Here is a 12,661-nt window from a genome sequence, read left to right as displayed (position 1 = left end):
ATCCCTTAGTACAACCACACAGTAACTGTGCATCTTGGTAACCTGGATATGAAGTAATATATTAATTAAAGATAAGTACATGTGATACACTTATAAATAAATGGTATTTACTTTCTTAAAAGCACGACTATGATCTGATCAGCTTCCTATCATAATAAAAGGCCTGTCAATAGTAGATGCACTAAACTATTTTCAGAATGAAATGGTGGTCACTCTGTAATACGTCTAAATCGATGTTAGTTTGCTCATCGTACCTTGCTCACCATCTCACAACTCCTGCCTGGCACCTTTTCTAAGAAACAAACACCCGCTTCCTGAGATCTGACCTTTTTCCAAGCATGATTTTCTCGTAGTGTTAATCCTGTCATGTCATCCAAGTCCTGTCTCGTCTTGTTTCACTGAAGGAAAGGGGAACACATGTTTGAACTCATTAGCTCCTATTGAGGCAAAGACTAAATGACACCTGAACATCGAGTGTAAGACATGATGAGTTATACAGCTGTTTCTATAGCGAGTCAAGAGAGTCAGCCAATCCATCAGCCTTGTTTTTCCAAAGTTGATGCCAAACACTCATTTGTTTCCCCTCAAGTAATAGAAGTAATCTTGCATCGTAAAGACTTTACGGAAAGAAAAAAAAAGGGTATTGTGCAGAAGCAGTATGTTAGTGACTTGTTGAGCAACTTTTTAAAATATTGAAATGATCATAACCGCAGGTAAAACTTAAGCAGATAATATTAAAAGGATATGTTTAGCATAAAGAACATCTGATTTAATGTGAGGTAGGGAAATAATCATTTGAGTATAAGTATATGTATATAAATATGTAATTTACAACAGCTGTAAGATGCTTGAAAATGCACCTTGAAAATGCTTGAAAAGTGCTTGAATTTGACTTTTGAAAAAGTGTAAGAACCCTGAAGGTTGTAACCATCATGGCACTGTACTGACATTTATTAAAGTCTGGTTTCCAGCATGGCAATAGATTACAATAGTCTTCTCATTAGCTTACAATAGTCTTCTCATTAGCTTACAATAGTCTGCTCATTAGCTTACAATAGTCTTCTCATTAGCTTACAATAGTCTTCTCATTAGCTTACAATAGTCTTCTCATTAGCTTACACTAGTCTTCTCATTAGCTTACAATAGTCTTCTCATTAGCTTACAATAGTCTTCTCATTAGCTTACAATAGTCTTCTCATTAGCTTACACTAGTCTTCTCATTAGCTTACAATAGTCTTCTCATTAGCTTACAATAGTCTTCTCATTAGCTTACAATAGTCTTCTCATTAGCTTACAATAGTCTTCTCATTAGCTTACAATAGTCTTCTCATTAGCTTACAATAGTCTTCTCATTAGCTTACAATAGTCTTCTCATTAGCTTACAATAGTCTTCTCATTAGATTACAATAGTCTTCTCATTAGCTTACAATAGTCTTCTCATTAGCTTACAATAGTCTTCTCATTAGATTACAATAGTCTTCTCATTAGATTACACTAGTCTTCTCATTAGATTACAATAGTCTTCTCATTAGCTTACAATAGTCTGCTCATTAGCTTACAATAGTCTTCTCATTAGCTTACAATAGTCTTCTCATTAGCTTACAATAGTCTTCTCATTAGCTTACAATAGTCTTCTCATTAGCTTACAATAGTCTGCTCATTAGCTTACAATAGTCTTCTCATTAGCTTACAATAGTCTTCTCATTAGCTTACAATAGTCTTCTCATTAGCTTACAATAGTCTTCTCATTAGCTTACAATAGTCTTCTCATTAGCTTACAATAGTCTTCTCATTAGATTACACTAGTCTTCTCATTAGCTTACAATAGTCTTCTCATTAGCTTACACTAGTCTTCTCATTAGCTTACAATAGTCTTCTCATTAGCTTACAATAGTCTACTCATTAGCTTACAATAGTCTTCTCATTAGCTTACAATAGTCTTCTCATTAGCTTACAATAGTCTTCTCATTAGCTTACAATAGTCTTCTCATTAGCTTACACTAGTCTTCTCATTAGCTTACAATAGTCTTCTCATTAGCTTACAATAGTCTTCTCATTAGCTTACAATAGTCTTCTCATTAGCTTACAATAGTCTTCTCATTAGCTTACAATAGTCTTCTCATTAGCTTACAATAGTCTTCTCATTAGCTTACAATAGTCTTCTCATTAGCTTACAATAGTCTTCTCATTAGCTTACAATAGTCTACTCATTAGCTTACAATAGTCTTCTCATTAGCTTACAATAGTCTTCTCATTAGATTACACTAGTCTTCTCATTAGCTTACAATAGTCTTCTCATTAGCTTACAATAGTCTTCTCATTAGCTACAATAGTCTTCATTAGCTTACATAGTCTACTCATTAGCTTACAATAGTCTTCTCATTAGCTTACAATAGTCTTCTCATTAGCTTACAATAGTCTTCTCATTAGCTTACAATAGTCTTCTCATTAGCTTACAATAGTCTACTCATTAGCTTACAATAGTCTTCTCATTAGATTACAATAGTCTTCTCATTAGCTTACAATAGTCTTCTCATTAGCTTACAATAGTCTACTCATTAGCTTACAATAGTCTTCTCATTAGCTTACAATAGTCTACTCATTAGCTTACAATAGTCTTCTCATTAGCTTACAATAGTCTTCTCATTAGCTTACAATAGTCTTCTCATTAGCTTACAATAGTCTTCTCATTAGCTTACAATAGTCTGCTCATTAGCTTACAATAGCGGCTTTAATGATATGTGTTTTGTTGTTGTATATGTGGGGAAGTAAAATGCAGCAACAGTAGTAAAATGTGCCCAACTGATGGAAAAGTAACTTCAGGTATTTTCTGCTGCAGCTTCCGGAGCTAAATGTATCCCAATGCGTGGTGTGAAGCCTCCCCGTGTTCCCTTCAGCCTCACAACTTAGTTGCTAAACTTGTCATTGGTCTAACCGAGCAACGGTACGCATGTTTCTTATTTGCATTGATTATTAGCATAAGCAATGTGCATTCCAGACAAAATGATCTAAAACCATTAAATATGTATGTCTCGTTGTATTACACGAATGGGTTCAGCTAGTGCTAAACCAGCTATTAGTTCAGCTTCGACTTCATATCCTTCGTCGAATCTTTACTGGCTCTGCCTCGCCGGTGACTCCCCCTCCCTCACATCCCCCCCCTCCTGCCCACACAGTCAGTCTCTGCCCACATCCTGTTGTCACGGTGATATCCACCAAACTGCAGGCTGTGTGAGCAGTAGCTGTGGGCAAAATAAATGTCTGTTTTCCTAGTTCACTGATCCTATCATCTTGTTTTCTGCATGAATCTTTTTGTTGGTTTTGTGTGTACAATTGTTCGTCTAATTTCCACGCATCAACACACGACACAGAGATTATGGTGCAGAGGAGGCACAGAGCGACAAGCCGCATGTCTTTAATGTGTGGAAACCTGTTGGATTTACTGAACCAGCTGTGTGGTTTGAGCACTTTAAAAACAGTTTACATTTATTTACATGTTTAAATCTTCATACTATCTATATGCACCTTATTTTAAGTCTACATTTTTTTAGAGTTCATTGAAGTGCAATTTTGCTTTTCCTTGGATGTAATATATTGTATAAACTATTGCTTAATGAGTCCACTGCAAATTAAAAACAAAGTAGTAATGAATAAGAAAACAAGTCTGAACTAAAAAAGTCTCACACTTGAAATGTTATTATAGCAACAGCTTTTAAATGAATCAAAATCAATTTTATTTGAATACTTGTCTTTTATTCCATTATCACCAATTACTTGATTGGTGACATTAGTCTCATGTGGTGAACTCTTAACCTGTCAGGTAATTGTGATGCTGTTGTTATCTTCAGATATACGTAGTGATGGTTATATATTGTGATAATTACTGTGCATGTGGTGCTTTTTTCCCCTTCTCCCCTGATGCTGATGGGGCGCTTCTGCGTACTAGCTTTTTCTCTGCAGTGTGATCCAACTGCTTTCTGTGTAATGATTGTGCCACCAGCTCCTGTCTTGTATTTTGTATTTGCTTTCACTTGGATGTAGTGGGAAATGTGAGTAGGCACCTTGGAGTTCTCGGCTCGTGGGCATGAAATATTCTTGCCTACCTCTTACAGATTCACACATCCCTTCAAGCCCCCACAAGTGACGAGCGAGCTCTTCTCCCTTACTGCTGATCCGGAGAATTGGTCCAGTCTTGTGTCTCATTTCTTCCCTTCGATATCAGGAGAAAAGAGTGGCAAAGAGCACAGGTTGTGTAACACGCTACATGGCTGTCACTCAATTCATATATATCCTTTATTTAACCAGGTAAAAGACTCATTGAGATTAAAATCTCTTTTCCAAGAGTGACCTGGCCAAGAAGGACAGCATGTACGAAGTTACAACAGATAAAACACAGACGTGACAGGCAGACAAACACAGCTAAAGCTACAATTTATCTGATGTATCTCCATAATCAGTTTTTTTACTCGCCTCTTTGTGGAGATTGTGGCTCTCTTTGAGAGACTCGATGTAGTCTTTAAAACACTCCAGTCTCACCTCCTTTACGTTTCAGCAGGATGGAAGAATGCTGAGGTCTTAATAATCAAAGATTGAACATACGCTTCTCAACGGAGCTCCAGTGTCAGTCACATTTGAGCTGGCAATTTAATTAAAATGTTCGGTTGGCCGGTCTTTCAATTGTGTTGGAAATATGGCCAAACCTGTGCACGACATCCACAGCTGCTCTCGCCTGATTTAAAGCTCGATAATTGCACAGAAGCACCTCTCCTTTCACGCTGTGGGACCTCTGTGTGTCTGCCAGCAGCCCACTCTCACCCCGCAGAGACCCACGACTAGACTATGTGCTGCAATTTTCTCAAGTACAGTGTTTTTTTCTAAAAGCACACGGTCCAGCTGACATGTTGGTGTCTTTGGTTGCCAATGTTTAATTCATGAGGTATGAATCATCAGAGCTGGCAGGGGAGCCGCTTCATGCTTGAAGCTGCAGTTGTGGAGCTGAAGGATCTGTCTGTGAGGATTTGGAAGGCTACTCCCGGTTGTTTGAATTGCCTGTGCTCTGCTGTGTAAATCCCGTGGGGAGCTTCATCACACACAGCTGTGATTCAGAGCACAATTTGACTTTAACTCCCAGCAGAGACCCTGAGAAAAATGGTACGAGAGTTGTGTTATTGCCAAATTATCTTGCGCTAACATACCGTATCTGTCAAAGCCTGCTTGTTATGACAGTCGTGGCTCTGATTACTGTCTCTAGGCTTTGGGGGACCTTGGCAAAACTGTAATACATTTACCAATCAAATTAACCTCAGACATAGAAACATATTTATGTGTTACATGCCTGTGTAACTAATGCAGTACAATTCTGTGTAACCCTCCACTGGCTATACAAAGATTTCTTCTAATTGTGCACACAAAAGGTTATCTAGGCTAGTTTCATCTAACTTTTCATCCATTTTAAATGGAAAAGTAGAGGGATTGTATTCGTGCCTCCTCTGTGTTGCCATGACAGCGGCTGTGTGAGCAGGGCTGCTGTTGTCACAGGTTGTTTGTGCAGCCCTTGTGTTTGTAAGTGGTCCTCCAAAAGGACACACAGGAAAGTGGCTCAGAGGGATGTAGTGTGGAGCTGAGCTGAGTCCAGCACACAAGTAAGCCTCTCGCCACCCGGGGGACCACACCGCCACTCTGCCGAGGATTTCATTACTACTAATGTGGAAGAGCCGGAGACTCTTATGGCTGTGTTTTTAAAAGTGCAGTTTTATCAACTGTGGCTCCCTCTCTGACCAGATTCTGTCTCCAGGGAAGGGTAGTACACTTCTCAGAGGAGAGTTGATGCTGCTGATGGATCCCCCAAGGTCAGTCTCACCTCCTCACAACCTCTTCTTCCTCCAACAGTCTGCAGGCGATGCCCCCACCACACCGAAGTACACCAAGGAGCACCGAGACCTCTTCTTCCCCCTGCAGTCCCCCGTCCTGCTCAGCCACACCGCCTGCCACCCGCTGTCCACCCCGGAGGCCAAAGTGTTGTACGAGCCGCTCAGCAAGCTGTCCAGACCTCAAGCCCCCCCGGGCTTCACCGACCAGCCGCCGCTCCGGAGAGTCGTGAGCCACCCGGCGGCAGCAGCCATGGCCTTCCTGCCACACACAGGTACCACGGCCCCCGTTAACTCACCATTAAGTGTTTTTACCACAACAGAAAAAATTACTTATTGCACTTTTCTAAAGGGATGTATTGAAATGTTAGATACTTCCAAGCCTCGTTCATAACGTTGACACATTTTCAATCAGCATTCGATTGCTACTCAACAATGAGTTTAGATTTTTATTTTGAAGCCAGTTTTCTTCACCGATAAAGATTGTGCCACGCTCAGAATCAGAATACCTTTATTCGTTCCACAGAGGGGAAATGAACATTTGTTACATCAGAAAAGAGCCAAAGACAGCTTGATGTTAACACTGATATTATTAGTGTTATACAACTGAACTGTGGTAACTGCATAGGATTGTGTGTAGCTCCAAACATTTCCTAATCTCCAGTGTTGTGAACTCTAAAACATGTATTGAAAAAATATGAATGTGTTCATTTCCAGAATTCGCACACACCTGTACTAATGAGACGTGATAATGTCTTTGAATATAACGACAGACATTACACTTAATTAAAAAAGCTCACTTGAAGCTTTAAATGTTAAAACAGCCGCACTCTCTGATGCCTTTGAGGTTATTTTATTGTTATTACTTTTGGTTATCATACTGCTGTAGTCTATTACAACTGTCTAGTCGTAGCTTTGCAGATGTCTGTTCAGTTTAAGACCCCACAGTGCTGCGGCCCATGTGACCAGCAGGGGGCGCCTGTGGTCTTCCTCAGATCAGTTACATAACAGCAGACTGCTCAAGTTTTGCCTTTTTGGTTTTTGTCAGTTGCCAAAAGGAGTTTTAGGAATCCTGCGTCCTCCTTTCTGAGCTCCTTGGCATAATAATCTCTGATCCAAATAATGAGTTCTGGCTCGCTCACATATCTCATATCCAAAGACACATGTCATGCACCCAATGTCTTCATTCTAAATCCCCCGAGACAAAGCACAAACTCAACCTGTGATCTTGAATCTGTAGTGTTTACAAATGTATTGTCTGTTCTAGTTATGAGATCTAATTGTTATCATTTTGAACAGTCATTTGTTTTTGCACAAGCCCGTAGAGCCTCTAGAGGGCAGTATTCTGATCATTTGGAGACCCTGAAGGCAGACGTGTTGTTGTTGAGCTTTCATTTTCTTTCCCGTCAGATAAGTGCTCAGTAATTGGAGCGTTTGTATTTGACTCCGTTCCAGATGTTGCTCCTGTTTTTGCCCATTTTCCTTTAATCGTCACAGGTGTTTTACTGCAACTTTTGAAACCTCACCAAATAACCTCAATTGATCGTTTTAGAAAGAAATGACCCTCAGGAATGTTCATTACATGGACTTGATTCCAAATGTCCTTTAAATCAAGCAGAAACATCCTTCTGAATGACAAGCAGCTATGTTTACACACAGACTCGGGTTATTATAAAATCATGTAAGTAAAATATGTATTGTATCATCAGTAATGTTTGGCTTTATATTAATGACTGTATAAGTCAAAACATATAGTATCATAGTTTAATACAAAATCGGATTTGTTGCAGTCTACTTTTAAAAAAAAGAAATCTCATTAAGATAATTTATGATAAGCAGTTACTGTAAGGCTGTTATACGCAAGTGTTTTTTTAATGTTACAATATATTTGATATCTCTATAGTGTCACATGTAGGGTTCTTGTTCAATTTCATAGTGAGATAGCTTTCTTTGGGAGTAAAACGTCGCCTCCAGAACAAAGATCCCAGCTTCGTGAGTGAGCTGTCAGTCAGAGCTCTCTTCTGGTTGTCCTTCATTAGAAACCCACAATGCAGCTTCACAGCAAACTTTATGGAGCTCTATTTCAGATCTACTCGAGTCCTTCTCATCAGCTATTACAAATACACAGTGGGGATTTCAGCTGGACTCTTATGAAGGTCATGTGACGAGCTTATCTTACATCATAAATCCAGTTGACTGAAAGTAACCAGTAGCTGCATATCAGCAATCTGTGTGGATCCATTAGGCTTTCCTTAAGATTCACACACACACACACACACACACACACACACACACACACACACACACACACACACACACGCACATTAGCATTAAGTAACATTGCAGCTCTGTGTTATATAATGGTTTCCTAGGCAACATTAGTGGAGAAGCCTGAAAGAGTATGATATCATGTTCTGAGCTGCAGGGGGAACATCTAGTCATCAATCAATCAATGTTTATTTATATAGCCCAATATCACAAATGTTACATTTGTCTCAGTGGACTTTACAGTTTGTACAAAATATCAGTATGACAATACGACACCCTCTGTCCTTAGACCCTCACATCGTACAAGGAAAAACTTCCGGAGAAAACCCACAGTTTAAAGGGGAAAATGGGAGAAACCTCAGGGAGAGCAACAGAGGAGGGATCCCTCTCCCAGGACGGACAGACGTGCAATAGATGCCGTGTGTAAATTGAAAAGATAATACATTTGCAACATAGGTAGTCCAAATGTTTGGAAATGCATGTGTGTATAATAGGAAGATGAATCCACGAGGATATCCATCCAGGACCTATGATCCAGGACCACAGCCACGACTCAAGATCCAGGGCTCGCGATCCAGGACAAAGGACCGCAGGATCATCCGTGACTCCGGATCCCGGCGTATATAGACACCAAAAAGAAAGAAATTTAGGGAAGCTGGGTTAATCGGAACATGAGAGTACACAGGTATAGACAGAGAGAAGGAAGAAGTAAGATGTCCCCCGACAAACTAAGCCTATAAGTCATCTAATTGTCTGCCAATAAATGCCAAAATGTAGTGAATAATTTATTTGATTTCTACATCAAATACGGTAATCTCCACTGACTTTGTGCTAGGAACTGTCCATCCATCCATCCATCTTCTCCCGCTTATCCGTGGTCGGGTCGCGGGGGTAGCAGTTCCAGCAGAGAGCCCCAAACTTTCTTTTCCCTGGCGACATCAACCAGCTCTGACTGGGGGATCCCAAGGCGCTCCCAGGCCAGCGAAGAGATATAATCCCTCCACCTGGTCCTAGGTCTACCCCTTGGTCTCTTCCCAGCTGGACGTGCCTGGAACACCTCCCTAGGGAGGCGCCCAGGTGGCATCCTAACTAGGTGCCCGAACCACCTCAACTGGCTCCTTTCGACGCGAAGGAGGAGCGGCTCAACTCCGAGTCCCTCCCTGATGACCGAACTTCTCACCTTATCCCTAAGGGAGACACCAGCCACCCTGCGGAGGAAACCCATCTCGGCCGCTTGTATCCGCGATCTCGTTCTTTCGGTCATGACCCATCCTTCATGACCATAGGTGAGGGTAGGAACGAAAATGGCCCGGTAGACAGAGAGCTTTGCCTTCTGGCTCAGCTCCCTTTTCGTCACAACGGTGCGGTAAAGCGACTGCAGTACCGCTCCCGCTGCTCCGATTCTCCGGCCCATCTCACGCTCCATTGTTCCCTCACTCGAGAACAAGACCCCGAGATACTTGAACTCCTTCACTTGGGGTAAGGACTCATTCCCTACTTGAAGTGGACAGTCCATCGGTTTCCTGCTGAGAACCATGGCCTCAGATTTGGAGGTGCTGATCCTCATCCCAGCCGCTTCACACTCGGTTGCGAACCGATCCAGTGAGTGCTGAAGGTCGCAGACCGATGAAGCCATTAGAACCACATCATCTGCAAAAAGCAGTGGTGCAATCCTTAGTCCACCGAACTGCTAGGAACTGTGAGCCAGGGAATTAAATCAGCTTCCAAATGCAGGGGAAATGTTGCCTGTGGCAGGTAAAACTCTCGGATAATGTGCCACCATGGTAGATAGGATAGGTTTTCCTTATTACTTCTGAAAAATCTGATTCCTTAATGACAAAAGGCAGGGATGAGGGTTACATGTTATAATTATTTACAATTTCTAAAGTCTTATAAATAGATTTCAGGATTGGCAAACCAAACAATGGAGTTGCCAGTAAAAATACTCACTGAGCTTTGAGTGGTGAGGATACAATTATTTATTTCAGACCCGGCTGTCAATCTTCTACCAGTGTGTAGTCCTTATATTACAGTCTACTTGCATATACACACTTGTCAATAAAGTCTGATGCGATTATTTTAGTTGGAATGAAATTGGATCATTAATCAAACGGTTTTTTCGATTTAAATACTGTAAAAAGCCCAAATGCATATGGAGTAGCTTTAATGTGTGTGTGTGTGTATGTTTTGTGCCCCCAGAGGAGCGGGAGGTGCCCTCAGAGTGTCTCTCGTACCGGCAGCAGGAGTCTCACCTCTGTCAGCAGATGAAACTCGCCACTGTTTCCCAGGAACAAGAGGCCGCAGCAGGCTGGTTCCAGGGGGAAACCGCCACATGTAGCAGCGCACAACCCTGCCCAGGTCAGACCCTTCACATCAGAGGTGTGACAGAAAGAAGGAATGGAAGTGGCTTCACATGTCTTAAAAGTATCCTTATATTTAAAGTGTCCTCTTGTGTCTCGCTCTCAGACCAGCAGCAGTTTGCCGGAGATGAGCAGACCAAACTTCCAGACCGAATCCGCTCCCGTGTTCCAGCCAACATGCCAAAGCTTTTCATCCCTTCCACGGTCACCAAGTTCCCCCCAGAGATCACAGTCACACCCCCCACTCCCACCCTGCTCTCCCCCAAAGGTAGCATCTCAGAGGAAACCAAACAAAGACTTAAGGTTTGCACTTTGCCTTCACATGTGTGTTTCTGTGTGTCCATACACGCAGCAGTTCCTCTCGATTTGTTATTAGATACTCTTTTAATGAAACTAGGATTCTCTTGATCTTTATTATCACTTTCTTAGCACAGAAGTACAAATTATACGATACGATAATACTTTAATGGTCTGATCAAGTCCATTAAAGTATTATGGTATCATTTGTATTTCTGTGCTAAGAAAGTGATAATAAATATCAATTGATTCCCAGTCAATGATATCGTTATGATGATTATGTTGTTGCCTTTATGTTGTTGTGCATTGTGTAGTGCTAGATTGAAAATAAAAAATAAACATAACCACAAGTTGTGTATTTTTTATTGAATTATTTGCTTATAATGCAAGTTTTTGTGTGAATGTTGGAGCATTTCGGCAAGCGGCTTTCGTTTAAGGCCTGTGTTAATTAACTGTTTAACTTCTGACTTTAAGCATATGAGAAAAACTATAATCTGTACTCTAGTCTGACAGTGAACAGTGACCCCTGCTGTCTGCTCCTCTACAGAACGTCATCCTGTCATCTCAGTCGGCAGCCACGGTGAAGAAGGACACGCTGAGCCAGCCGGCGCTGGAGGTGCAGGAGACATCGAGCCAGGAGTCCTCTCTGGAGAGCGAGTCGGACGATGAGGACGATTACATGGACATCTGAGCCTCTGAGGGAAGCCCCTCGTGTGAAGCTCAAACGGACCTTTTGTCGCTAACCTGGCGTCACTCTGCCAAACCCTAGGCCCCCTGTCTTAAAAAAATGGTACATGTCACTGCAGCTGTTGCTCCGTCACGTGCATTACAAAACAACCACTCCCAAACTGAAAAATGCAGTATTTTCTTCGCCTGTCATGTCATATACATCTCTGTCAGACATCTCAACAGCCCACGACGATGGCTTTAGCATGTCTGTAACGTTCCATTTATGCATATCACACATCCGCTTACCGAGCTCCCCTGCCCCCCACCGTACTCTGGGTATGACGAGAAAGACTTTTAGCCTTTTTAAAGCCAACCAGCCCCGTGTTACACATATTTCTTTTTTTATGCTGGGTGCTAACCGTATCTCCAAGCAGCAGCTAAATCCTCGTCTGAGAAACCGCCAATCTGAGCTCAGTCTGGACGCTTTGACCACTTACTTTGGCATGATAATTTCATCCTTAAGATACTTTGCGTTGGTACATAATATATATAATATAAGGAACACAAAGGGTGAAATAAGGACAATCGGCTGCATTCGAGGGCCTCACAACCTGTAGCAGATTGGAAATGTTTACACTTAACGTTTGGGATGTTTTTCAGTTAGCACTTAACTTTGTGCTATTTTTTTGTATAATTGTAATATTTTGTCCTATATATATTTTTCTTGAGTGTGCATTTGTAGCTAAAGGGAGGACGTCTTGTCACCAGCACTGATCTGAATGGTATGGAAAGGGGTTTCAGTTATTATGAATTAGCCTTTGTACATATCTCAATCCAAATATCCTTTTCCAATTAGCTTGGCTTTAATGTGTGTGTGTGTGTGTGTGTGTGTGTGTGTGTGTGTGTGTGTGTGTGTGTGTGTGTGTGTGTGTGTGTGTGTGTGTGTGTGTGTGTGTGTGTGTGTGTGTGTGTGTGTGTGTGTGTGTGTGTGTGTGTGTGTGTGTGTGTGTGTGTGTGTGTGTTGTGTGTGTGTGTGTGTATGTGTGTGTGTGGTGTGTGTGTGTGTGTGTGTGTGTGTGTGTGTGTGTGTGTGTGTGTGTGTGTGTGTGTGTGTGTGTGTGTGTGTGTGTGTGTGTGTGGTCTTCAGTGGAATTGAAACGCCTGCCGAGGAAGACTTCCTGATACAGATGCCTTTCCATT

At 41.6% G+C, this 12,661-nt stretch overlaps 1 protein-coding gene across 5 annotated transcripts in view; it reads left to right on the top strand.

The window, feature by feature from the left end:
- Positions 1–12,447, top strand: part of cabin1 (calcineurin binding protein 1) — a 47,125-nt gene extending 34,678 nt beyond the window's left edge. For 4 of the 5 annotated variants that reach the window (XM_034212562.1, XM_034212561.1, XM_034212560.1 and 1 more), the window contains 4 exons: positions 5,890–6,142; positions 10,335–10,514; positions 10,602–10,798; positions 11,340–12,447. In XM_034212562.1, the coding sequence (XP_034068453.1) occupies positions 5,890–6,142; positions 10,335–10,514; positions 10,602–10,798; positions 11,340–11,483 (774 nt within the window). In that variant the 3' untranslated portion in view covers positions 11,484–12,447. The remainder of the gene's footprint in view (positions 1–5,889; positions 6,143–10,334; positions 10,515–10,601; positions 10,799–11,339) is intronic. The other variant, XM_034212559.1, reaches the window with a different exon arrangement.
- Positions 12,448–12,661: the final 214 nt, after the last annotated feature.

Source organism: Gymnodraco acuticeps, unplaced genomic scaffold, assembly GCF_902827175.1.
Source record: "Gymnodraco acuticeps unplaced genomic scaffold, fGymAcu1.1, whole genome shotgun sequence".
In the NCBI taxonomy this organism is placed as follows: domain Eukaryota; kingdom Metazoa; phylum Chordata; class Actinopteri; order Perciformes; family Bathydraconidae; genus Gymnodraco; species Gymnodraco acuticeps.
Note: the sequence above shows the minus strand (reverse complement) of the source record. Positions and strands in the feature narration are given on the sequence as shown.